The sequence below is a fragment of the Budorcas taxicolor genome, chromosome 15 (genome assembly GCF_023091745.1).
Source record: "Budorcas taxicolor isolate Tak-1 chromosome 15, Takin1.1, whole genome shotgun sequence".
Taxonomy (NCBI): domain Eukaryota; kingdom Metazoa; phylum Chordata; class Mammalia; order Artiodactyla; family Bovidae; genus Budorcas; species Budorcas taxicolor.
In genome coordinates, this window is record NC_068924.1 from 33,936,158 (window position 1) to 33,963,608 (window position 27,451).

The window sequence follows — 27,451 nt, forward strand, 5'->3', positions numbered from 1 at the left end:
AGATTGGTTACTGTCTGAGCCACCAGGGAAGCCAGGGTCATATTTTCAGCCAATTTTCTGTTCTTAATCAGCTACTTTAAAAACTGTGTCTTTAATTTTTTTCACATTAATAGTCAAATTGTATACCATGTAACATTTTTTTCCCAACAAATCACTAGATATTTTAATGCTTTTTAGGCCTCAAAAGAAAATTTAAAAACTCTTAAAATTTATTTCATTTTATGTTATATAAGGAAATAGAATTAGGAAGACTAATTTATGCTACTTCAGATTTTTACATTACTTGTAAATTTTAATAGCTGATCAACTGCTAAATATACCTTTGATAGTACTAGATCGAAGTCAGTTAATCTGAAACCATTTGAAATACTTGTTAGGTAGTTTATAGTATTTGGTTGCAAGGAAATCTATGAAGCAAACCATGATAGATAGCAAATAACAACAAATTACGCATACTGTGCCTGGTTATTTTCATACAACCTTGATTATAGTAAAGAATCATAGTTCTTGAATTTTTAAATGATGGTATTTCAAATCACTATGATTAAAGCACACTAAAGTAAATGTTAAAGATACAACAATTATAATTCACATCTTCAGAATAATGGAAATATTTTATGATTGATTTCAGATCTTTTAACCTCTCACTTTGTGATATTTGGTAAATGAGGAATCCTGAGAGTCTTAGAGTTTTCATGCATTTTAAATATATTTCTTCAAAGCCTCAAGGAATATGTTAATACTTACTCAAATATCAGAATAGATTTGAACAAAAAGTGTGGTTCATAATTCTTAATCAGCGAGTTATTACTCAGAGACATAGATGGTATTTTCCTGACTGTTTGAAGAACACTTTAAAATCTGGTTGTCAGAATGCCTACATTTCTTAATCTGCCTATTTTGTCATTTGGAGTTATACAGTGGTAATGACACACCAAAGTGTGTCCAAACTGAAAGAAAAAAATTCCTGGAGTTACTAGAGCAACACATAATAGAGTTCATATATTAATCTCTAGGAAATGTATAAAGACACTGTGGTCTTATTTCAGTCTTGTCTTTATTTTACAATGTGATACACATTCATGATTTGAAAGTTTGTTAGTCATTTGGATAATGAAAGGACACAAAATTTATGTTTTCAATAAGTATGTATTTTTTGTCAAATGTATGTTAAAATGGATTTAAATGTATATTAGCAACTTTATTAGTTTCAAAAATCTGTAACATCCTTATTCTTTTTAAAAAGCCTGTGAATATGTGATATAAGTGAAATCAAATACACCTGGAAAACCTAATAACAAGTTTCAGTCTCATATTTCTCATCTGTTAAGTGGGTTAGATGTACTTTCCTGGGTTATTGTAAGAATTACATTGTGAGAGGACTCTGTAAAAATAAACTTATTAGCTGTATGTAAAGAATCACTGGGGTTTCCCAGGTGGCTCAGTGGTAAAGAATCAGCCTACCAATGCAGGGGACGTGGGTTTGATCCCTGGTCCAGGAAGATCCCCGAAGAAGGAAATGGCAACTCACTCTAGTGAGAACCCCATGGGCAGAGGAGCCTGGCATGCTATACTCCTTGGGGTCACAAAAGAATCAGAAGTGACTTAGCCACTGAACAACAGCAAAGAATCATTAATCTCCTCATCAGAAATCCTTCATAGCTTCTGGATGACTTTATCTTCCTCCAGAAGGAATTGACTTTTGCTTGAGCAGGCAGTGTATAATGGCAGGGGATGCTCATCTCAGTCCAAGTAGGAACTAAGTCAACTGGATGATACGTTTCAGTCTTTGAGGGCTGGTCTATTTCCAGGTCACCTCTGCTCTTAGGGTGCAGCTCTTTGGGAATCTCAAAGGAGAGTTTTGAGTAGGTACCAGGGCTTCTCCGTGGGGATCCTGGACTTCTGCTCTCCTTCCCTTTACTCTGATTCCTCCTGATCGCATAAAACTGCTAAAAGTGCTGTTCAGTTTCTCAGCTGCTGCTTTCAGCCCAGCTCCTTCTTTTTTTTCTTTCGGCCCAGCTTCTTAGCCTCCAAGTCACTGCTTGCTAATTAGCAAATGCTTCAAGCAGAAAAGTAGTGCCAAATGAAATCCCTCAGCTTTTAGATCCTGGCCCTCCAAGTTCTGGCTGCTTTCATAGCTCTCCAATGACTTAAAACAAATTTTAAAAATATTTTCCCATCTTTCCTAATTGTTTTTGGTGAGAGAACTGGTCTGTAGCTAGCTAATCTGCCTATATTAAAAGTGGAAATCTGGCCTTGGAGTAAATAATTTAATTTTGAGCTTCAGTTTTCTCATCTATAAAATAATGATCCCAACAATACTTATTATACCAGTAATATTGAGAGGATCAAATAAGATAATCTAAAAGAAAAAACTTCCTAACCCGTATAGGATACAGATGTATTCCGCATACTCAAAAAACTTCACATTTTCCTCTTATGGGGAGACAAGGCACCTGAAAGTGTTAACATCAAATAATTCAAATTTAGCTTCATTCAATAATTCATCAAATAATTTGTATCTAGCTTCATTGCTCAAACTCACGTCTGACTCGATGGACATGAGTTTGAGCAAGCTTGGGGAGCTGGTGACAGACAGGGAAGCCTGGCATGCTGCAGTCAATGGGGTCGCAAAGAGTTGGACATGACTGAGTGACTGAACTGAACTGAGCTTCATTCAAGAACTGAACTCAACCAAGCTGCTAATGGGAAGAGCTAGTCAGTGGTATGTACATAGTTCAAATATTGATAGTAGCTTTACTGCAACACTTTCAAGAAATTGTATTAAGGGATATAACATAATAACATAAGTTAGTTAAAGTACTGATGCATGTACATTCAAGGGATGAAACTGGTTAACAACTGTATTCTTCCAGATCCTCTCACTATGAAAACTGACTCTAGGTTGTTCCTTCATGTGTCCCTTTGGGCGAAATCTCAGGTCCCTGTCTTGAATTTTCTGTTCACTTTAAGTCCTTAGCTTCTAAGCTCTTTCTCTCATTTCAGCATTTAAAAATTCCAGTGTTATGAAAAAGTTCAAAACATTAAATTTTAAGATTAAAGTTTTTCTTCTCTAGAACTGAGAAAGGAAGAGATGTGCTTTGTGTTTTTATTTTCTTGCGGCTCATTCTCTACTCACAAGAATGCTTCTGGCTCCTCCAGGGTTTGGGGATGGTGATAAGGAGGAGAGGTAAGGAGTAAGAAGTTTTTTTTTGGTTTGATACTATTAACTTGGTATATATATGCTTTCTGTACTTGGTAAGTATTTAGTGTTGACTCATTGTCTGTGGGTGTTTTGGAAGAGCTTCCCACTTCTTATTTCTTGGAATCTCTTAATTCGGGTATATTATTGTCTCTGACTGGGATGTTGAATTCATCTTGCTCAACCTCTATGAATCAAGTAGTCAACTCTCCTGTGGGGGTCCCTTCAGCCCTCCAGAAATTCCCATGGGTTGGGTCTAACACTATACCCTGGGCAATTTGCTCATGCATGGGAAACACTCACATAGGAGATATTCAGACATTCTTTGTCTTAAAAAACTCTGGACATGAAAGACCCCTCCAAAGTATCAATATCTCTGCTCACTATCAGAGCAGTTATCTGGCCAGAAGCCATTGGACATTTCTCAGCATGAACTGGACAGCAACCTGAAGTGAAAGTCGCTTAGTTGTGTCTGACTCTTTGCAACCACATGGACTGTACAGTCCAAGGAATTCTCCAGGCCAAAATACTGGAGTGGGTAGCCTTTCCCTTCTCCAGGGGATCTTCCCAACCCAGGGACTGAACCCAGGTCTCCCGCATTGCAGGCAGATTCTTTACCAGCTGAGCCACCAGGGAGGCCCAGACAGCAACCTGCCTGGTCCCAATCTGGAGGGATACATGCCAAGCTCTCTCAGTGGCCCTGCTGACACTTGCCTTTCCTTAGACACAGAATGGGCAGGATTCACATACACTGACAATATTGCACATATCCTCTCAGAATTCTCTCTCAGTCTCTTCAATCTCTTTCATAGACTTCCAGGGTATGTGAAGGTTTCTAGATACCTTCACAAGTTCTGCTTTGGTGGTTTTGTACCTCATTTAATAATGTGGGAGTAATTGGCACTTACTACTTTAGAGTCTTAGCCAAATGGAGGTGAGGAGGGTCTCATTTTATACTATTAAGTAAATAAAGTCACTCAATCGTGTCCGACTCTTTGCGACCCCATGGACTGTAGCCTACCAGGTTCCTCCCTCCATGGGATTCTCCAAGCAAGAGTACTGGAGTGGGTTGCCATTTCCTTCTCCAAGGGATCTTCCCAACCCAGGGGTCGAACCCGGGTCTCCTGCATTCCAGGCAGCCACCAGGGAATTACATATGCTTAAAAGGAATGGTGACTTCCTTGGTGGTCCAGTGGTTAAGAACCCACCTGCCAATGCAGGAGACAAGGGTTTGATCCTTGGTTGGGGAAGATACCACCTGCAGCGGGACAACTGAGCCCCGTGTGCTGCAGCTACTGAAGTCCTCGCGCCTAGAGCCCATCCTCTGCAATAAGAAAAGCCACTACGATGAGAAGCTTGCACACGGCGATGAAGAGTAGCCCTTGCTCACCACAACTAGGGAAAGACTGTGTGCAGCAATGAAGATCTACCACAGCCAAAAACATTAATCAATTAATTAGTTTTTAAAAAAGGAATGATATTCTGATCATATAAAAGGCCACTCTTATAAAACAGGCTTCCCTGGTGGCTCAGCTGGTAGAGTATCTGCCTCTGGGTTCGATCCCTGGGTTGGGAAGATCCCCTGGAAAAGGAAACAGCTACCCACTCCAGTATTCTGGCCTGCAAAATTCCATGGGCTGTATGTGGTCACAAAGAACGGGACATGACTGAGTGACTTTCACTAAATCATTTAACTCATAAAACAATCAGCAAACAGTATAGTTTTTGCACATCAAGTTCTCTTGAGAACAAAGAGCTGCTTTGCCTCTAAGCTTTTCATTTTTATTAGCATGGTCCTCCATGTTTTCAAGATGCCACAGACTGGACAGGGAAACATGAGGTGCTGCCCTTAAGTGGTCTTAAGGCAGAAACACCAAGGAGTGGGAGGGGTGAAAGAATGGGAAGTACTGTAAGAGCTCAGGGAGACACTGGCCAGGGCCTTTCAGGTATGAAGGGTGATGAGTCCTGGAGGCTTGTGTCAGTAGAGGGGTCAAGAACCACTGAATATGGACTATCTTTTTAATGTGACCTCATTTGTACCTGCAAGATAATTTGTAGCTTGGAGTCTGGGTTATGTATGAAAAGTACAAAAAAGAAAATAAAAATCACCTGTAATCCAACACCCAGCGTGTGTGTGCAAGAAATTGATATAATATTTGCTTTAATGATACATCATGAATATGTCTGTTACTATTTTACAAAACGTTTTTTTTTTTAATGGCAGCCTAGTATTCAAGTGCATGGCTATACAATTTAATCAATTTGTTTTTGAAATTTAAGGACTTTAGATTCTAAGTTCTTTACTATTATATGTAACCCCATAATGAAGAACTTGCAGTACAAGGGTTTGTGCATAGTTCCAATTTTTTTTTCTTGTGATAAATGAGCAGAAGTGGAATTACTAGCTAAATGACTATCTTCATATTCTTAGTATTCTTTGCTACATTTTCCGTCAGAAAAATTGTCCGGTAGTATATGAAGGTGTGTTTGATAAAGGCTGTTTTATATGAAAATTTTTGCTGGATGAAAATCATTCAGTTATTACTCAAGTTATTACCTGATTATCAGAATCTGGGCCGGGGCTATGCTGGCAGCGCTGAGGGTTAGAAGGCCGCCCTGGCAGGCAGGAATCAGTTCAAAACCAGGCTCCTCATTTCAGTATCGCGGGGGTGAGTTCCCGCTCCGTGCCAGGAGCTGAGGGCGTTGAGCAACGCTGTAAGACACTACATTCGCCCACTAGGAAGCACCCTTCGATTTTGCAAACCACACCAAAGCAGGCCCGAAGCCAGTTCGGCCTAAGACAGAGTCAGGACCCTTTCCACCCCCCTTCCCAGGCTCAATTTCTTCCCCATCAAAATGGTGATGCAATCCCCGTCCTGTCAGCCACTCTGGGCCGTCATGGGGCTCTAACCTGAGTGAGCTCTGTGAACCGTTTAGCGCAGTGCAAGTGTACAGAATTATTACTAAAAATAGAGTGCGAGGGGAGGGAAGGAGACGCCAAGCGGCCGGGCGAGACCGGAGGCAGGGGGCGGAGACGCTTGTAGCGCGCAGGGGCGGGGTGATGGGGGAGCTGCAAACCGGGCTCCCGCCGGAGCCAGGTAAGCAGCTGCAAGAGGGGGCGGCCCACAGCCAGCCGCAGACCCTTCCCCGGCGTGGGCGCCGCACGCCCTTCACCAATCCCTTCCCAGGCCTGCCCCGCTTCCGCAAGCCTCTCCCCCGGCGGGCCCCGCCCCACCCCCTGCCCGGCCGGTCCCGCCCCGCTCCCTCCCTGGCGGGTCCCACCCTGCTGCGGGGAGGGCTCCGCCCCCGCCCCGCCCCGCCCCGCCCTCTACCCTGGAGGGCCCGCCCCACCCCGCCCCACCCCGCCCCCTGCCCAGGAGGGCCCCGCCCCGCCCCGCCCCCGCCCCGCCCTCTCTCCGGGAGGGCCGGTTCCCGCGCCGGCCCCCACGGAAGCTCCGGCTGAGAGTGCCCGCATGGAGCCGGAACCGCACTCCTTGGAGGCCGTCCCTACAGCGGCCGCGCTCTTCGCTTGGGTACGTGACTCCGCCCCCGGGCCGAGGCAGCTGGGACTGAGGGTCGCACAGACCCTGGGAAGCCCCCGGCCTGGGTGTGGGCGGCGCTGGGGTCCAGTGGTCGCGGTCCGAGAGGCGCTCCGGGTTGGAGGATCCTGGGCTGGGGTCTGGGTAGGAGAGGATCGGGAGGGAAGGGTCTTCGTGGGGTGACTTAGGGGCTTCGGATCGGAGGAGCTGCGGCGCAGAGGGAAGAACCTGCTACCCGGACACAGTGTCTGAGTCCGCGACAGACTTCAGGCCTCGATAGCGCTGGGAAAGACGGCGCGGCGGGCTCTGTGCAGAGACTACCGCCCTGTGGGGCCACCTGTGTTTCTCACCCTCCGGTTGCCAGGAGGTTGGAGGCCTTTCCCCAGCTCCACCCCCGCCTAGTTGGAGCATCCTTTGGTGTGAGGCCTGCCGTGTTGAACCGTGCACGCGGCGGAGACCCTGCATAGTTGCGGATATCCGGCTCTGGTTGGAACCTGCCTGCACTGGGAGTGTGGGAGACTGCGCTGGTGTTGGTTTGACCAGAGCATTGAGAGACGGGGTCATCTTTATGTATCGTGGTTGGGCGAGAGGAGAGCCTGTGTACAGGAGAGCGTGGCAGGCATCCGACCAGATATACACGGGAACAAGCAGACACAGTGTCTTGTAGTTCTTCACAGCGCATAATTGTATTGAAATGTATGACTTGTTAATAATATCAGTCTCCTTCGCTAGAATGTAGGCATCAGGAGGGTGGGTACTGTGCCTGCCTTGTATGGTGCAGGGCTTATGCCTGGCACATTGTAAGGTGCTCAGTACACATTTGTTGACTAACGGATGAATGAGTACCTGTTGTGTGCAGAACTATGTGCAGGTCTTTTGGGAAAAGCACAAGAATTAAAGACTTGCAGCTCTTGCGTTCGGGATGGTGGAGAAGGAGGTGGCAAAGGATAAGACCTTTATTGCTGTTAAAACCAGTATGTATTGACTAATTTTTTTTAAAGCTAATTATCAGTACTGGGTAGCATTTATTGAATGCGGGGTTGCTTCTGACGGGCAGAATGGAGAGCCTGGCGTGGCTTGAGGTAGTCTGACTCGTTATGTGCCTTTGAGATGGCCCTTGAGCTGGGGGTTGAATTAGGGATTGGCTGTGTGCCTGGGATGGGTGTTTGTCCCAGGCCAGGGACTGGGGTCTGTGTAGACAGGGTACTGACAAGGCCTTTCAGATATGGCCTTGTCAGTACTGAAGCAAAAATACTGTTGAACCTAACCTTGCTGTGCTTGGAGTCTTGATGGTGTATTTTTCCTGCTGCATTATCTATGTGGAGGGATGTATTAGTTTGCTAAGGCTGCCATAACAAAATACCACAGATGGGGAGACTTAATCAATGGAAATTTATTTTCTCACAGTCTGGAGGGTAGAAATCCAAGATCAAGGTATCAGCACGTTTAGTTTCGTGTGGGTCCTGTCTCTTTGGCTTATGGATGGGATGGCCTCCTGTTTGCTGTGTCCTCATGCGGCTTTTTCTGTGGGTGGGGAGTGTTCACGTGTTTCCTCTTATAAGGATACCAGCCATGTTGGATTTGGGACCCATCCTTATGATCTCATGGAACCTTAGTTATCTTTTAAAAGGCCCTGAGTCCAAATACAAATCACATTCAGAGGCACTGAAATTAGGGTTTCAACAGATGAATTTCAGTGAAACACAGTTCAGTTCATAATACGGGAATTTACCTTTATAGAGATGTGTGTGTGTGTGTGATGTATGGACTCTTTATAAGGATGAGAAGCAAGTACAGCTGTAATAGGTTGTATTAAAATTTCCCTTTGTTTTGCTCTATCATGGGTGTAGGGCCTCTTGCTGCATCACAAAAATTTGGTGCCAAATTTGAATCCCATAATGTTGGTGTATTACTTTCTGTTCAGCAACCTGTAGCCCTGGTCGTGGGCAGCCATGGAGCTCTTACAGCTAACAGAGAAATCCTGTACACTTGTTCTCCACCTCACACTTTCATTTGGTCTTTCCTAGGTAGAGACTCATAGGGTCTTACATTCATTTGCTGTAAAATACGTGCCCACCTTCTTTGGACCAGCACCATTTCAGATGCAGGGGAAACAGCAGTGAAAAGAACAAGGTTCCTGCCCTCATGGAGTTTACTTTTTAGTGGGAGAGGTAGGCAGTAAACAAGTAAACATGTAATGTAATGCCAGGGAGTGCTATGAAGAAAAATAAAGCAGAAAAAGGACGTAATGGGCTTGGGGTGCTATTTTAGATAGGGTCATTCAGTTAGCTTCCTGCTAGGTAAGGTCTGGGCTGGTTCACCATATATGCTTTTTTTCTTTATTCTTAGGGGCAAAATAGGGTATAATGAAAGGAGTGGGGCATTTGACTTGTCTACTCAGCTGTGTGACCATGGAAAGTTATTTAACCTCTCTGAGCCTTAGTTTCTTCATCTGTGAACTGAGAGCAATAATACCCTCTCCTCTGTTGTGAGAATTAATGCCCAGCATACAGAGAAGCAAGCACTCAGCTGTTGGTAGCTAATATTGCCCTGGGGACTTCTGGGACTTCTGGGACCTGTGTCCCTGCATGGCTTGCTCGTCCAGCAGGGAGTCCTTGCAGCCGGGATGGCTGTGGAATAGACCACACGGGACAGGAGTTTGTATGCATGCATGCATTTTTGAGTTTAAATCACTTTTCTTCATTCAGGTGTCTTACAAAACGAACATGTTTTGAAAGTTTTACTACTTAAGAACCAACCAGCAGTAGGTAGTTGGAGAAATTATAAGGATTCTCAAAATCTTAATAAGATTTTCCCTGCAGGCCCACCCATAATCCCTTATCTTCAATTTTGAATACAGGAAACTCTGAAAACCCAATACTGACTTGACATGAGGCTGTTTACAGTCTTTGACCACTAACTGTGAGTATTCGTACCATTCACCGCAGAAATAATACTGTTTTACTCACGGAGTGCTGCTCCCAGTCCTTGCAGCCGCGTGAATGATTTATATACCACATTGCTTTTCTGAAGTCTGTAAACTTCCAAAACTGAAATACATCTGGCTGCAAAGGTTTCAGATTAGGGATTCTGGACCTTTATCATATAATAATGATGACACACATATTGCCCACCAAGGAGAAATATGTTTCCTTAGAGGAATCTCATGGCGTGAGTCTTACAGTCCCAAAACAGTGTACTTGGAAAGGTCCTTAGAGATCATTGCCAGTCTCTTTCACTGTGCGTATGAAATAACAGTGATGCGCTCTGTTGCGGGCACAAATCCGCAGCTAACTTTGATTCCAGAAACTCGTTGCCAGTTTCCCCAGTGAGGCTGTGGGGAGAAGGGATAAGAACTAGTACTACTACATTCTTCCCCGCCCACTTTGTTCCTATTTTTCCTGATTATATCTTACTTTAGCTATCCTAGATAATTAGCTTTTATCAGAAGGAAATCCTACGCTGTCTCCCTGAAGCAACACGTATTGGCTGGGACGTTGGAAGGGGAAGCTGAGGAGTATCCCAGGATGAGCTGTGGATGCTGATGGCTTCTCCCACATGGAAATTGAGGTGTTCTGGGATCTCTGTCCAAGTGTAGGTGTTGTATAACATCTTCTTAAGAAGGAGCCTATGGCGTCTTATCTGTCATAGGCTCAGAGAGGAGTGTCAGGGTGAGAAAGGTGGGGACTGGTAGATTCAAATCGACCAGTTGAGGTTATTGAGGTTCCCATACGTTTCATGATTGGCTTGTTTTATCCCTAGGGTGCAAATAGCTATGGGCAACTTGGCCTTGGCCACAAGGAAGATGTGCTTTCTGCCCAGCAACTGAGTGACTTCTGTAAATCTAGTTGTATCAAGCAGATCACAGGAGGAGGGGGCCACTCTGCTGTTGTCACAGGTAACTTTCTTCAAGAATGTATAGCCTCTCACTTTATTATTTGGACATTTCCCCCTAGGGTGTTATATTACCATCTTTCAGCCTTTTGTATTTTGCAGAGGACAGCATTTTTGTGATGGAATCAGAGAATCAGAGAATCCTAGGTTGTCAGAGCCAAAAGGATTTCAGAGATCAAGACCAGCCCTTTCTTCCCCTCCCTCTCCTCCCCACATGAGGCTCAGAGAGGAAAACTGCTTCAAGTTACAAGACAAATAGTGGCCAAGTTGCAATGTATATTATACTTTATGCTGTATATTGATATTTAACTTTCACCTATGAATTAGAAGTCTTTGAAGTTAAGTTGAATATTCCCTGAGAGCAAGAACTTTGTATTTTCCTTAATCTTCCCTCACAGTAGCTGGAGTAGTACTTAGTAAGGATTACAAGTGCTATAATATTGCCAAAGAGGGCATGTTCCATCCTGATTAAGAACTTGCGCTCTGGAATCAAACCTCCTGGGTTTAAATCCTGGTTCTTTTAATTATTGGCTGTGTGGCCTTGGGCAAATTACTTAATTTCTCTGTGCCACAGTTGCTTCTCTGTTATATGAGGATAATGATGGTGGATGAGGAGAATCCGTAAGTTAACAGGACTGCATTATGACTTTCATGGGTACTTGACACTTTGGCCTCCCTCTATAAAGAAATATTTAAAATTATACTTACAGTGGCACTGATATGAAGATTAATATAATCCAGGCTAGATTTAGTATTATATATTTTTATTACATATATTTTATATTAAAAATTTTTAATTGAAACATTTTTGTGGGCCTCTACCAGTATTGTGCACCCTGGCACTATGCATAAAGGTTGGCCGCACACACGAGGCCCTTAGAAGAGTACTTGGCACATTTTATATTCCAAATAGATAATGGCTTTTATTGTTACAGTAGATGCTTAATTTGGTGATTGATTGGCCACTGCTGTAGAACTTGGAGTTTCCATTTAGATATTAGGTTGTAACCCCTTGGCCCTGTGCCATTAGGTCCAGAGCATATTAACATGCATGGCTTATTAACTTGGGTGGGAAAAAAGTTAGTGGGCCCATGACTCCAAATAATTTATAAAATCCTTTTGCTCACTTTGGCGGTTGTAATTTCCCCTGCACATACTACCACCAAAACCTTTGTATTTTGCAGATGAAGGAAGCCTTTTTGTGTGTGGCCTCAACAAAGATGGGCAGCTGGGGCTGGGTCACACAGAGGAGGTCCTGTATTTTACCCCCTGCAAATCGCTCCTTGGCTGTGCCATCCAGCAGGTGGCCTGTGGCTGGGACTTTACTATTATACTTACAGGTGAGTGCCGCTGCTGCTAAGTCACAGGTGAGTCCACTTCTAGGTAAATCTGTATCACTGCCAAGGCTTTCGGTGAGAAGAGCATGACGCTGAGCGCCCTGATTCAATGAAACCCGCTTTGTATTTAAAAACACACACAGAGGGCTTCCCTAGTAGTCCAGTAGCTAAGACTCCATGCTCCCAATGCAGGGGGTCTGGGTTTAATCCCTGGTCAGGGAACTAGATCCCATGTGCTGCAAGTAAGAGTTCACATGACACAACTAAATATCCCACGTGCCACAGATAAGATCCGGTACAGCCAAATAAATATTAACACACACACACACACAAATGTGCTTTCTAGTGTCAAGGCAAGTTGTGGGGTGCATTTTGCAAGGAGAGTTTTAACAGTAAAGGAGGTTGGGATGGAAAATCTGGAGGGTAATTATTAGAATCTAAACAGTTGCTAGTGGTAAAGAACCTGCCTGCCAATGCGGAGACGTAAGAGACCTGAGTTCGATCCCTGGGTTGGGAAGATCCCCTGGAGGAGGAAAAGGCAAGCTACTCCAGTATTCTTGCCTGGAGAAGTACATGGGCAGAGGAGCCTGATGGGCTACAGTCCATGGGGCCACAAAGAGTCAGACACGACTGAGCAACTGAGCACACACAAACGATAGTTCTCGTTTATGAAATACTTAGAGTGTGGGCCTGGGTCAGAGCTGTAGGCAGTCAGTCAGTAGATACCACTGTTTCTTGCTATTCGGGACCACTTGTGAGACAGACTCAGAACGCTCAGACAGGTGGAGAGCAAACGATTAGCTTTTTACTGATACAAGCTAAGTTGGAGGATGGGATTGACTGTCACACCAAGAAGTTCTGCTGACACTCTTCTAATCCAAGCCTGCCCCCTAAACTTTAACAGGGGAGAGCCTCCTGTGTGTCAGCCCAGGGTGCCTGAGAGGAAGGTGCTAAGCCATACATGTCCTGTTTCTTCTCTGAAATTCACCAGGTGGCTATGTTATCCCTTCTTCTTCAGAAAGCAGTGCAAATGGAGAAGGGCAGGGAAAAGACCTGAAGTATATTAAAGTAGGGGCTTCCCTGGTAGCTCAGTTGGTAAAGAATCTGCCTGCACATTGTAACATGTATACTATCATGTAAGAATCGAATCGCCAGTCTATGTCCGACGCAGGATACAGCATGCTTGGGGCTGGTGCACGGGAATGACCCAGAGAGATGTTATGCGGAGGGAGGTGGGAGGGGGGGTTCATGTTTGGGAATGCATGTACACCCGTGGTGGATTCATGTCAATGTATGGCAAAACCAATACAGTATTGCAAAGTAAAATAAAGTAAAAATAAAAGTTAAAAAAAAAAAAAAAAAAAGAGTCCGCCTGCAATGCAGGAGACCCTGGTTCGATTCCTGGGTCGGGAAGATCCTGGAGAAGCGATAGGCTATCCACTCCAGTATTCTTGGGCTTCCCTGGTGGCTCAGGTAGTAAAGAATCCACCTGCAATGCAGGAGACTTGGGTTTGATCCCTGGGTTGGGAAGATCCCCTGGATGAGGACATGGCAACCCACTCCAGTATTCTAGCCTGGAGAATCCTCACAGACAGAAGAGCCTGGTGGGCTATAGTCCATGGGGTTGCAAAGAGTCAGACACAACTGAGTGACTAAGCACAGCACATATTAAAGTAATGGAAATTCTGTTCCACAGAAATGTGAAAAGTGGGAGATAAGTATCCTGCATCTCAACATGAGGTACACAGCTAAGTGTTCTTCATGGTTAACCTGTCATTAATCAGGCATGGAGTGGGCAGTCTGTGTGAGATGCTCAGCCCAGTGCCCAGTCTTTATTCCTAGGGAAACAGAGCAGGAACTATGGATTGAATGGGCTGAAGCACTGGTGCCTCTCATTCCTTTTGCTGTTATCATCCTGCAGAATTTACCCATTGGACTTTAGATATCTTCTTAGATCTGCAGTTCAAATATTTGTATTTTTTTGCAGAAAAGGGTCAAGTTCTATCATGTGGATCCAACTCCTTTGGCCAGCTGGGAGTTCCTCATGGGCCTCGAAGATGTGTGATCCCCCAGGCCATCGAGGTAAGGACGGCACTTGATATTGAGCTTGCCTATGTCCTGTTAAAGGGTCTCCAGGTATCACAGTTATCCCCCCAACCCTGAAAGGCTGGCTGGGTCCCTGAAAACTCATGGGGTAGTTAGAATGTATGCTGGAAAACTTAGGTTCTCCTGGGAAAATTAGGTTGGAGGGATGGATGCTGTGAGTGAAAAGCCTCTGCTAGCTCTCATACATGTTATAATTTTTTGTGAAGTAAAAGAATGAAACTAATATATCTTATAATGACATTAATGACATCTTAAAATTCTAAAAGTTATCATAGTGGAAACTGTGTTAGATATAGGTCTGATTGGAAGTGACTTCCCTAAGGACACTAAAGGAGGCAGATGGCATAGGTCAGTGCTGGCCAGTGGAAATGTAACGTGAGCCACATATGTAGCTTAAAATTTTCTAGGAGCACTATTTAAAAAATGTGTTTCAGGACTTCCCTGGTATTCCAGTGGTTAAGACTCCATGCTTCCAATGCAGGGGGTTGGAGGAGGGGGCAGATTCGATCCCTGGTTGGGGAATTAAGCTCTCACATGCTGTGTGGTGCAGCCAAAAAGTAAAAATAAAAATGTAAATAAATAATGTATGTTTCAGTGGTTTTTAGTATATTCACAGAGATGTGCAGCCATCACCGTCATCTACTTTTAGACCATTTTTATTATCATGAAAGAAACTGCATGCCCAATAGCCGTCAACTCCCATTTTCACCTCTCAACAGCCCCTTATTGTTGTTGCTCTTGTGATTCAGTTGCTCAGTCGTGTCTGACTCTTTGCGGCCCCATGAACTGCAGCATGCCAGGCTTCTCTCCCTCTTTCACTATCTGCCTGAGTTTGCTCAAACTCATGTCCATTGAGACAGTGATGCCATCCAACCATCTTATCCTCTGTCACCCCCTTTTCCTCTTGCCCTCAATTTTTTCCAGCATTAAAATCTTTTCCAATGAGTTGGCTGTTCAGATCAGGTGGCCAAAGTCTTGGAGCTTCAGCCTCAGTCCTTCCAGCAAATATTCAGGGTTGATTTCCTTTAGAATTGACTGGTTTGATCTCCTTGCTGCCCAAGGGACTCTGAGGAGTCTTCGCCAGTACCACAGTTTGAAAGCATCAATTCTTATGGGCATTTCATATAAATGGAATCATATAATATGTAGCCTTTTGTGTGTGGTTTCTTTCATTGCATATCATTTTTTAAGTCATGGTATGACATGGTAAAATTAATTTTAATAACTTTTAAACTAGTCTCGTGTATCCAATCTATGATTATTTCATTTTATGTATCATCAATATAAATCTTTATTAATGAGACATTTTATATTCTTTAACTTATATGAAGACTCTTTCTGTGGTATAGATTTTCTTTAGAGTATATCTCAGTTCAGTATAGTCACCTTTTAAGTGTTCAACAGCCACATGTAGTTAGAGGCTACCGTATTGGATGGCACAAGTATTAGGACTCCTGGTTTTAGTTCGGAGCTCTTTTCACTGCATTGTACTTAAAATGTACACATTTTTCTGAAGATATGGAAGCAAATTTTTAGAGAAATTACATTGGAATCTAAAATGAGTTTCACCTAAGCTGCTCCATTCATACTTAATTTTCTTAAACTGTGACTAAGAATGGGGTCTGTTTTCATTGGATAGAGCTTGGGTCTGCACCTATCACCTGAATTCTAATTGGCTGGTATTGGGGGAATATTATTTGGGGTCATGGTTTCCATGGTGTTTTAGTTCCTTTGGGCTATTCTAACAAAAATATCATACAGTGGGTGGCTCAAACAGCAAACATTTATTTTTCACAGCTCTGGAGGCTGAGAAGTCCAAAATCAAGGCACCAGCAGATTTGGTATTTGGTGAGGGCTCACTTTCTGGTCCATAGATAGCCTTGTTTTTGCTGTGTCCTTAAACGTGAGAAGGGGAAAAGCACTGTCTTTTATAAAGGCATTAATTTCATTCATAAGGGCTCTGCTCTCATGACCTAATCACCTTCCAAAGGCCTCACCTCCAAATACTATCATGTTGGGGATTAGTCAACATATGACTTTTCAACGAGGACAGACACTCAGTCTGTATAGCATATGGTATACATGGAATTCTAGAATGTGTAGTCCCTGTTGTAAGGAGTGTTCCAGCTTCTGTTAATAGTAGCAAATAGATGAGTTTTTAAGAACCTATGTAAAAGTTGTAATTAATTTAGCTTGAGTCACATGATGAAAGAAGACAGAGGAACAAAGGTTAAAATATGTTGGATGACAAAATAAGAAGGTAAACATATTTTGACATGCGTATCTTATAGAACAATGGGAGAAAAGTGCTAAAGTGAAGTGTAATAGAAATTCATTCATTTATTTAATAGCAACTATTGTGTGAAGGTGCTGTATTTAGGCAGGAGAGACAAAGGGGAGTAAGACCAAATCCTAACATTCGAGGACCTTGTACTTTAGTAGTACATGTTGACATAGAAACACCTAGATGCATTACCATGTTAGAACTATGACAGATGCTTGTGGAGCCTCCAAAAGGGAGTGTTGAACTCTTTCTAGGGGAAGGTAGGGTGAGAACAGACCTATGCTGAATCTTGAAAGTTGAGTAGAAATTGACCTGGTGTGGGATAGGAGGATGTGCAGAGTAGGTACAAAAGAAGCACGTTGCAAACAGAAGGATAAAACAGGCTTAAAACAGGAGTTTTAGAGATGCTGCAAGCAACTTAGTATGATTGTCATGTAAGAAAGTGGTAGACGTGCCAGTGGGGAGCAGGCCGGTAGTATCTGACAAATGGTAAGAACAGTGAATTAGAGAGGGGCCACGTGGGGAAGTGTAGGGGCGTGGAGTGAAGGAAGATTCCTCAGCAAGAAAGCTCTTGCTAATAATCCACCTGAGAGATGATCCTGCCCCAAGCTAAAGCAGCAGCAGTGAGGTGGAGAGAAAGGATTGGAGGTAAGTTGTTTTGAAGAGATTGAATCCACATGTAAAGCCCTTTATTTACCTTTGAAAAGAAAAAAAAATTAAAAAAATTTAAAGGTAGTGTTTTCAAATTCTGCGAACAGTACGATTTGATGTTCCCTGAAGCTAATGTGATTGTGGGCTGAATTAATAGAAGTATAGTCTACAGAAGAAGGGAGGCCAGAGCTCTGTCCTTCTTTGTGCTGGTCACGCTACGTCAGCGATGTTGTGTCCTGGTGTGGGTTTGGTTCTTCGGCTCTGGGCACTGAGGTGAATAAGACTCAGACCCTGCCTTTGAGGACTCTAAAATTTAGAAAGACACTGTTGTTCAGTCACCAAGTCGTGTCTGACTCTTTGTGACTCCATGGGGGCATGTGACTCGCATGCCAGGCCTCCTTTAGAAAGACACTGTGGACCTAAATCAGCAAATATGGTAAAGCCTCACAGGGGCTGTGGTTGTGCATATACAGTCCCTTAAAAGAGAGTCTAGAGGAGAGAAAACAAGAGAGGGAGGGAATTGGAAACTCGATGACAGCTGATAGAATTGGGGATGTTTGGCCTAAAGAAAAGATATGTATGTGTTATGTATAGCTGTGTAATAAACGTCCCCTGAAATTTAGCAGCTTACAACAGCAAGCACTTATTGTCTCACAGTTTGGAGGGTCAGGAATCTGGGAACAGCTTAGCTGGTCTCATGAGGCTGCAGTCAAGATGTCAGTCCGGCTGCTGGAGGTCTGCTGGAGGCTTGACTGAGCTGGTGGTTCCTCCTTCCGCTTTCTCATGGGCAGGAGACTAGTTCCTTCCCATATGGCCCTTTCTGTAGGACTGTTCAGACGTGATACGGCTTCCCCCAAAAGTGATGAAACAGTGGCTGACTTTATTTTTCTGGCTCCAAAATCACTGTAGATGGTGATTGCAGCCATGAAATTAAAAGACGCTTACTCTTTGCAAGGAAAGTTATGACCAACCTAGACAGCATATTCAAAAGCAGAGACATCATTTTGTCAACAAAGGTCCGTCTAGTCAAGGCTCTGTTTTTTCCAGTTGGTCATGTATGGATATGAGAGTTGGACTATAAAGAAAGCTGAGCACCAAAGAATTAATGCTTTTGAACTGTGGTGTTGGAGAAGACTCTTGAGAGTCCCTTGGACTGCAAGGAGATCCAACCAGTCAATCCTAAAGGAGATCAGTCCCGGGTGTTCATTGGAAGGACTGATGTTGAAGTTGAAACTCCAATACTTTGGCCACCTGATGCGAACAGCTGACTCATTTGAAAAGACTCTGATGCTGGGAATGATTGAGGGCAGGAGGAGAAGGGGACGACAGAGGATGAGATGGTTGGATGGCATCACTGACTCAATGGACATGGGTTTGGGTGGACTCCAGGAGTTGGTGATGGACAGGGAGGCCTGGCATGCTGTGGTTCATGGGGTTGCAAAAAGTTGGACACGACTGAGCGACTGAACTGAACTGAAAAGTGATGAGAGGGAAAGAAAACTTCACCGCCTTTGGTCACGCAAGAGGCTTTAATACCTTTTATCGTCTAGTCTCTGAGTCACTCAACACTTCCTTATTCCATTCACTAGAAGCAAGTCACTAAGACCAGCCTACAGTGAAAGTGAGGGAAATTAAGCTGCATATCTTGAAGGGAGGAGTCCAAAAGAATTTGAGGACCTGTTTTTAAATTTTATTTTTTGGAGTATAATGGCTTCGCAATGTTGTGTTAGTTTTCCTTTGTACAACAAAAGGAATCAGCTCTATGTATACATATATCCCCTCCGTCTTGAGCCTCCCACACCCACCCCCGGGGGACCTATTTTTAAAGCCACTGCAAGATGTCTTAGAGAGGACGTGACAACTGACTTCAAATGTTTGGAAAGCCTTGTCAGAAGCAATAGCCAGTTAGCTTTGGTTCCACCTAGGGAGACAGATGGAACCGTGCAAATATGGGCAGGCACCTTGGGGAGGTGGTGAGCCTGTGTTACTGGAAGAAGGTGTTTGGGCAGGGGTTAGATGACTCTTGGTGGGGTGTTGTTGAAGGGTTTCTAGCATTGAGTGTGGATTGGACTAGATCAGAGATCAGCAAACTAGACCCCTTGGTAAATAAAGATTTATTGGAACACAACCACACCTGTTCATATATTTGTGAATGTTTTTATGTTACAATGGCAGTGTATAGTGGTGTGACAGAGTCTAAAATTTTCACTATGTAGCCCTTTATGGAAAACTTTTGCCAACCCCTGGACTGAGTGACCTTGCAGGTGCCTCCTAGCCCTGAGTGGCGTATGGTATTTGGTAAATATTTTGCCTTTTAGGGATACATATAGATGCGTTTGTGAATGGAAATGTTGGGAATTGGGAGCGCCACACCAATCAGACACATAATGAGGACCATGCTGCATTGTATTTGGGCATAAATTATGTAACACTTCGTAGGTGGAGAGATCTGAGATCACCATCCTTTTCTTTGTTTTGACAGCTCCTGAGAGAGAAGGTTGTTAGTATTGCTGCTGGACTGAGGCATGCTTTAGCTGCAACAGGTGATCATTTTGCTATTATTTTCTTAATGGGCATTTAATAAGGAGACATGGAGCTTTGGAAGAAATAAACTTTAAGGAGTAATTCAGAGTCTCTGCTGTGCTCCAGTCTGATTAAAAGGAGGGGATGCAAGGCAGAGGTCATGTGGGAGAGCCTTCAGCAGGTAGGGAGGAAGGAAATGAGGTGGTCTAGCTTTTCACTGTGTTCTAGGCTTGGTGCTAGGTTCTCCTGGTTTAATTGTTTGGTGGTGTTCAGTCGCTAAGTTGCATCCGACTTTTTTGAGACCCCATGGACTGAAGCCCTGCCAGGCTCCTCTGTCCATGGGATTGCCCAGGCAAGAATTCTGGAGTGGGAGCCATTTCTGGAGCCACTTCCTTCTCCAGGGGATCTTCCCACCCTAGGGATGGAACCTATATCTCTTGCGTCTCCTGCATTGGCAGGCGGATTCTTTACCGCTAAGCCATCAGGGAAGCTCCCTTCGTTTAATTAGTAGCTCATTAATCTTCATAGCCATGCAGTAATGTGAGTTAAGTTTTTTTTTTAAATTGAGGTATAGTTGATTTATAATATTACATAAGTGTTAGGTATACAACATAGTGATTCACAGTTTTTAAAGATTACATTCCATTTATGGTCGTTAGAAAATATTGACCATGTTCCTTGTACAATATATCCTTATTGCTTGTTTTATTTTATACATAATTGTTTGTATGTCTTACATATGAAGAAACTGAGATCCAGAGAGCTAAAGAGCTTGTCTGAGGTTACATAGGGAGTTGGGAAATAAAAGGTGAGCTGGGATCAGAGTCTAGGCTGGATTCCAAGACCCATATTCTTTGTCATGAGCTGCATTGCTTTTCTAGTGGATTTTAATGTTTATTAATTTAAAAGCTTCTAGTGAGCTTGTCTCCTGCTCTCTAAGAGGGTGATGGGTATAGGGCTGACAGAGTGTGTGAGGTCAGAGGTGGAAAGTGGAGGAGGCATGACCCTTTTTTCTCTCTCTTGCTCATTTTTCTGCTTTCTGCTTCCACTCCTCTGGGCTGAAGGACAGCCTGAACCGGCTCTGGCAGCCGAGGCCCAAGCGTTGGTGAGTCCAGTCTTGGAACCGGGAGAGGAGTAGAGATGATCAAGTGTCTGATGCTACATGGTGGTCACCTGGGGCTTCAGGTTGATTATAGTTTTTTGAAAAATTAAGGTTTTTATTTTGATAGACTTACAGATTCACATGCAGTTGTAAGAAGTGAAATAGATCACACACACTGTTTGTCCAGTTTCTCCCAGTGATAACATCTTGTGAAACTATAGTGTAATAGCTCAACCAGAGTGTCTTGACACAGTCAAGATACAGAAGAGTACCTTCACAAGGATCCCCTTTATTGATCTTTTATAGCTGCACCCACTTTCTACCTACCCTCACCCCCTTCTTAGCTCTTCTGTTCTCCCATAATAATGTCATTGTAAGAATGTTATAAAATGGTATCATACAGTATATAGCCATTTGGGGTTGGCAGTTTTGCTCAGCTTATGATTCCATGGAGATTCATCCAAGCTGAGAGTATCAATAACTTGTTCCTTATTATTGCTAAGTAGTATTCCATGAAAAAGTGAAAGTGAATTCGCTCAGTCGTGTCCAACTCTTTGCGACCCCATGGACAGTACTGTACCTGCCAGGCTCCTCCATCCATGGGATTTTCCAGGGAAGATTACTGGAGTGGGTTGCCATTTCCTTCTCCAGGGGATCTTCCCAACCCAGGGATCGAACCCAGGTCTCCTGCGTTGCAGGCAGACTCTACTGTCTGAGCCACAAGGGGGCTTCAGTATTCCATAGTATAGCTGTATTTGTTATACTCTGTTAGTTAAACTTTATTAGCTTGCTAGGGTGGCCATAACAAAACATCACAGAGTGGGTGGCTTAAACAACAGGAGTTTATTAATATTTTCTCACAGTTAAGGAGGCTGGAAGCCCAAGATCAAGATGAGGGTTGGTTTCTGGTGACATTTCTCCCCCGGGCTTGCGGATGCTACCTTCTTGCTCTCTCCTCACTTGGATTTTCCTCTATACACGCGTGTGGAGAGAGACAGAGATCTCGGGTGAATCTTTCTCTTTTTAAAAGGACACCAGTTCTTTCAGAAGCCTCACTCTTGTGGCCCATTTAACTTTCATCACGTTTTATAGGCCCTATCTCCAAATACAGTCACATTGGAGTTTAGGACTTCAATATATGGATTTACGGGGGATACAGTTCAGTGTATAACAACCACAGTTTGTTTAACCAGTCACCCATTGAAACACATTTAGCTGTTTCCGGTTTTTAGCTATTAAGAATAAAGCTATAAACATTTGTGGACAAGTTTTTATGTGAACATAAATTTTCATTTCTCTGGGATAAATGCCCAGGAGTGTGATGACTGAGTTGTATGGTAGTGATTATATTTTTATAAGCAGATTCCCTTAGAAATTAGCAGGGCCAGCCAGAGAATTGCCTGTCATTGGTTTCCTTGCCCCTTGCCCACCAAGATTCTGTGACCGCTGGTCTCATGTGTACATTTTTGTCAAGTTACAAAGAAACACAGTTATGTGTTTAATTTTAAGGTCCTCTTCTTCCCCCACTTTTTTCAGTAAATATTTCTACCTGCATCTCAAAAAGATAAGGACTTTTTCTGAAAACATTACTAAAAAAAAAAACAAACCACCATCATATCTGCAAAAAATTATCAGTAATTCTGTAATTTCATTAAGCATCCAGTCAGTATTTAAATTTCCCTGATTGTCTCAAAAATACTTTTTATGGTTTTGTTTGATTCAGGATCCAAATTAGATCTATCATTGCAGTTAGTTAATATGTATCTCAAGTCTCTCTCTTTCTCTTTTAAAATTTATTTATTCCTTTTTGAAAATATCTGTTTATTTATTTTGGTTGTGCCAGGTCTCAGCTGTGGCTTGCAGGATCTTCAATGAGGATCTTTCGTTGTAGCATGTGGGATAGTTCCCTGACCGGGGATCAAACCTGGGCCCCCTGCATTGGGAGCATGGTGTTCTAGCCATTGAACTACCAGGGAAGTCCCTATTCCTTTTAGTTTTTTATTGTGATAGAATACACATAACGTAGTTTTATCATCTTAATCATTTTTAAGTGTACGATTGAGTGGGATTAAGTACGTTCACATTATTATGCAACTATTACCGCAGTCCATTGCAGAACTTTTTTCATCTTGCAAAACTGAAACCCTATATCCATTAAACAATAGATCCTTATTTCCCCTCCTGCCAGTCCCTGGCACCCACCATTCTTTCTATCTCCATGATTTTGACCACTCATACAGGTACCTCATGTAAGTGAAATCATACACACTTCATGTAAGTGGAATCTGTCTTTTTGTGGCTTATTTCACTCAATATAATATCCTCAGAGGCTGTCCATGTTATAGCAAATGTCAGGATTTCCTTCTTTTTTAAGCCCTAATGGTGTTCTCCTGTATGTGTGTACCACATTTTGCTTATCCATTCATCTGTTGATGGACAGTTGGTTGTGTCTGTATTTTAGCTATTGCGAATAATACGGCCATGAACATGGGTGTACAGATATCATTTTGAGATCTTGCTTTCAATTCATTCAGATATTTACCCGGAAGTATTATTGCTGGATCATACAGGAATTCTATTTTTAGTTTTGGGGGGAATTGCCATACTGTTTTCCACAGTGGCTGTACCAATTTACATGACCACCAGTAGTGCAGAAGATTTCCAAATTTCTTCACATCCTTGCCAACCCTGGTTGTAGTAGCAATCCCAGTGCCATCCCAATGAGTGTAAAGTGGCAATTTCAGGGTAGTTTTGATTTCATTTCCCTAATGATTAGTGATGTTGATCATCTTTTCATGTGCTTATGGCCATTTGTATATTTTCTTTGGAGAAAGGTCTATTCAAGTCGTTTGCTCATTTTTGAATCAGGTTTTGTTTTTGTTGTTATATGTTTTAGACATTAGTCCTTTATTGGATATCTCCAGTTTCTTTGTGTACCTTTTCCTCTGTTTTTTCTCTTGCAATTTGTTGAAGAGTTGGTAAGTTTCGTTTTACTTCAACACTGTGTTTTGTTCACTTTGTGCTCAATCATCACCACTTTCATTTCACACAGTAAGCTTGTCTGTTTTCAGCCTAGAGGACCATTGGGTATAGGATGCTTCTGGAAGAGCAGTATCTTGATGTTGCTGTTGGGTGATGGAGCCTAGTTACACACATCTGACTGTAAGCCAAAAATATGATATTTCATCTACGCATTTGTATGAGTTTCAGAACATTGGTATATGAATTAGATCCAGTGAATATGGAAACAAAAGACCATTCCATGTGTGGAAATGGTGGCTATTAAGAAGCTATCTTGCAGTCATAAATATGTATTTATTTGACAATTAGGAATCTCAGAATTCATCTTGGTGTAGCAGAAAAGGCACTATGTTAGGTGCAGGAGAGTTGAGTCCTGGTGTTTTCTCTGCTCCCTGCTCCCTGTATGACCTTGGACAAATCACGTGCCTTCTTCAGGCTTCAGTTTCTCATCCAGTGAATGTGAGGCATGGACGTGGTAGGCTTCAAGGTTGTTTCCTGCTTGGTCTGGAGTCTGGGTTGTCTTTTCAGCTTAATCATGAGAAAGATATCATTCCAGTAATTTGACTCTGAAGGAGTCAAATTTGACTCCAGGGGAGTCAAAGGAGAACTTTCTGAAGGGAATTTTACTATGTTGGGATTTCCACTGATGGTCTTAGATTGCCCTGAAGATTGGATTTGTGATTGGCTTGGTGGCAATCCCTAGAACCAGCCATAGGACTGCTTGAGGCAGTAAACTTTTTCATAAGCTTTTTCGTTCATGCTAACTAACCATGAATGGGGAATCTCTTATGGCATGAGGTTGAAAGCGCCATCTAGTCTTAATCCAGGTAAACATTTTCTCTTTTTTCTCTCCTATGCTGTGGGAAGCTAGTGGCACTGTGTTCCAGTGGGGAACTGGTTTGGCATCATCTGGACGGCGACTGTGTCCTGGGCAGACTCTCCCACTGTTTCTGACAGCAAAGGAACCCAGCACAGTGACAGGTAAGGCCCTTATTTCTTCTGAGTCCTGTATTTATTCTTTGTCTGAAAATGGAGATACAGGCATGAAGAAAATGGGTAAATGGCATTTTTCTTTTTGCTGTTTCTTGGTCTCTCTGCTTAACTCTCTGTTGGTAGGTCTCTTAATTTTGGGGGATTTTTGTAGGCCCAGTAAAAGTACCCCTCTTAGGTGCCAGAGTTCAGAACCCATTGAGAGACAGATGCAAGTCAGGTATGTAGAAATCAAAATGGTGGTTCTAAAAATGTTAACAGTTAGATCGGAAGACATGAGTTAGGTGTTTGGAAATAATGGGTAGCAGTAGTGAGCCTCCAAGTTCTGAATCCCAGCTTGGATTTACCCACCAGGTACAGGAGCAGCTGCAGGCAGTCCTGCTAAATTCCTGGTGCCACTGAGCACCTGGAGGAGGGGCCCTCTGCAGGCAGGCACAGCCCAGAGAGAGAAGCTACGAAGTCCATGCCTGCCCAGACACTCCCCAAAGGAAAGCAGGAACGGGTGAGGACGTAGAGAGAGGGGCCAGAAGTGTCCCCTTAGGGAAGTCTCTCCATGAGCACATGAAGAGCAGATAGGAAGCGTGCTGCCTACCGGTCTGCTGGTCAGCCTTTTGTTGGGAAGGTGGCCTCTAGGACTTCCTGTCTCTCTCCCTCTGCACTCTCTTGGTGGGCCTTTCTCTCCCCATATGTAGTACACGTCTCCACCTCCTCCTTCTCTTCCTCTCTGGCTCTCTGACTTTGTGATCCAGTTAACTGAGGGTTGGCTTTAGGAAAAAGCTGTCAGGAAACCTCTACTCTCCTCTAGCTCAGAACAAAGGAGGGATTTTTGAGGGTGGTAGGAAGCAGGGAAAGAAGACTGAGAAGTGAGCCACAGTGGGAGTGTGCTACAAGTTGTTGGGATGCTCTGATTCCCACTCTCTCTCTCTCTTAAAAAAATATTTATTTGTTTATTTGGCTGTACCCGGTCTTAGTTATAGCATGAGGAATCTTTAGTTGTAGCACGTGGGATCTAGTTCTCTGACCAGGGATCGAACCCAGGCCCCCTGCATTGGAGTGTGGAGTCTTATGCACTGGACCACCAGGGAAGTCGATCTGATTTAGTCCTCAAGGCTTCCCCTTGCTGCGGGGGTAAGGTTAGCCCTCTGAAGCCCAGGGGTTGAGCTGGGGAGAGTTCTCTCAGAGAAGGAGAAGAGACCACTGGACACATGCCACATTGAAAGCATTTGTAATATAAACTCATCCTTCCCAAACATTTTTCCTGCCTCACCAAGGTATTCACTGCTCCCTGGGCATGCACTGTGTTCTCATCCCTCTGTGCTTGTGGGCAGACTATTACCTCTGTGCAGAATGCCTTTTCCTTTCTGTTCTCCGTGGAAAAATCCTGATAATTTTTCAGGTCCTAGCTCAGCTGCAACTGAAAGACTCTTCCCTCTTCTCGCCTCCGCTGGCATTTTCTTTCTCTGCAGGGACAGCACAGTGTGTTGTATTGTTAGGAGTTGTTTACATGTTTTCCCAAATGCCAAAGATGATGAGCATTTTAAGGCCAGGGACTGTGTCTACTTTCTGTTTTTGTACAGATTTTGTATCTAAAAGGAATCAGTAATATTTTTATTTGATTTGACTTAACCTGGTTGGGAATCTTCTCAGGGCACAGCTTAGATTCAGAGGTGATTTGGGGGAGTTTTCTGATGAGACAGTAGCAGAGATATCAGCTTCCTGCCCTCAAAGTCTTTCGCTTTACCTCCCCTCCATCTTTACATCATCACCATCAGTTCTGGAGCTGGGACCCTGGGCATCCTCTCCCAACCTGGCCGCTAGAGGACCATTTCGTCCTCTCTGATGAAAGTGGCAAAAACATCTGCTTTGTCCCTTTCTAATTCTATAGGATACTTGACGGCATGAGGGATATTTTAAGACACTGGAGAAGCTCTATACAGTCCACAAAAACAAGACCCAGAGCTGACTGTGGCTCAGATCATGAATTCCTTACTGCAAAATTCAGACTTAAATTGAAGAAAGTAGGGAAAACCACTAGACCATTCAAGTATAACCTAAATCAAATCCCTTACAGGTATATAGTGGAAGTGACAAATAGATTCAAGGGATTAGATCTGATAAGAGTGCCTGAAGAACCATGGCCGGAGGTTCATGAGATTGTATAGGAGGCAGTGATCAAGACCACCCCCAAGAAAAAGCAATGCAAAAAGACAAAATGGTTGTCAGAGGAGGCCTTACAAATATCTGAGAAAAGAAGAGAAGCTAAAGGCAAAGTAGAAAAGGAAAACTATACCCATCTGAATGCAGAGTTCAAAAGAATAGCAAGGAGAGATAAGAAAGCCTTCCTCAGTGATCAATGCAAAGAAACAGAGGAAAACAATAGAATGGGAAAGATTAGTGATCTCTTCAGAAAAATTAGAGATACCAAGGGAACATGTCATGCAAAGATGGGTACAATAAAGGACAGAAATGGTATGGACCTAACAGAAGCAGAAGATATTAAGAAGAGGTGGCAAGAATACACAGAAGAACTATATAAAAAAGATCTTCAAGAACCAGATAACCATGATGGTGTGATCACTCACCTAGAGCCAGGCATCCTGGAATGTGAAATCAAGTGCGCCTTAAGAAGCATGACTATGAACAAAGCTAGTGGAGGTGATGGAATTCCAGTTGAGCTGTTTCAAATCCTGAAAGATGATGCTGTGAAAGAGTTGCATTCAATATGCCAGCAAATCTGGAAAACTCAGCCGTAGCTACAGGACTGAAAATGGTCAGTTTTCATTTCAGTCCCTAAGAAAGGCA

The 27,451-nt window shown here is 43.3% G+C and overlaps 1 protein-coding gene across 1 annotated transcript in view; it reads left to right on the forward strand.

Annotated features, from left to right (window-relative positions):
- The first annotated feature begins 6,625 nt into the window (after positions 1 to 6,625).
- Positions 6,626 to 27,451, forward strand: part of SERGEF (secretion regulating guanine nucleotide exchange factor) — a 257,522-nt gene continuing 236,696 nt past the window's right edge. Inside the window, exons 1-6 of the mRNA XM_052653055.1 lie at positions 6,626 to 6,735; positions 10,504 to 10,639; positions 11,820 to 11,975; positions 13,960 to 14,054; positions 19,496 to 19,556; positions 24,527 to 24,640. Coding sequence (XP_052509015.1) covers positions 6,676 to 6,735; positions 10,504 to 10,639; positions 11,820 to 11,975; positions 13,960 to 14,054; positions 19,496 to 19,556; positions 24,527 to 24,640 — 622 coding nt within the window. The 5' untranslated portion in view covers positions 6,626 to 6,675. The remainder of the gene's footprint in view (positions 6,736 to 10,503; positions 10,640 to 11,819; positions 11,976 to 13,959; positions 14,055 to 19,495; positions 19,557 to 24,526; positions 24,641 to 27,451) is intronic.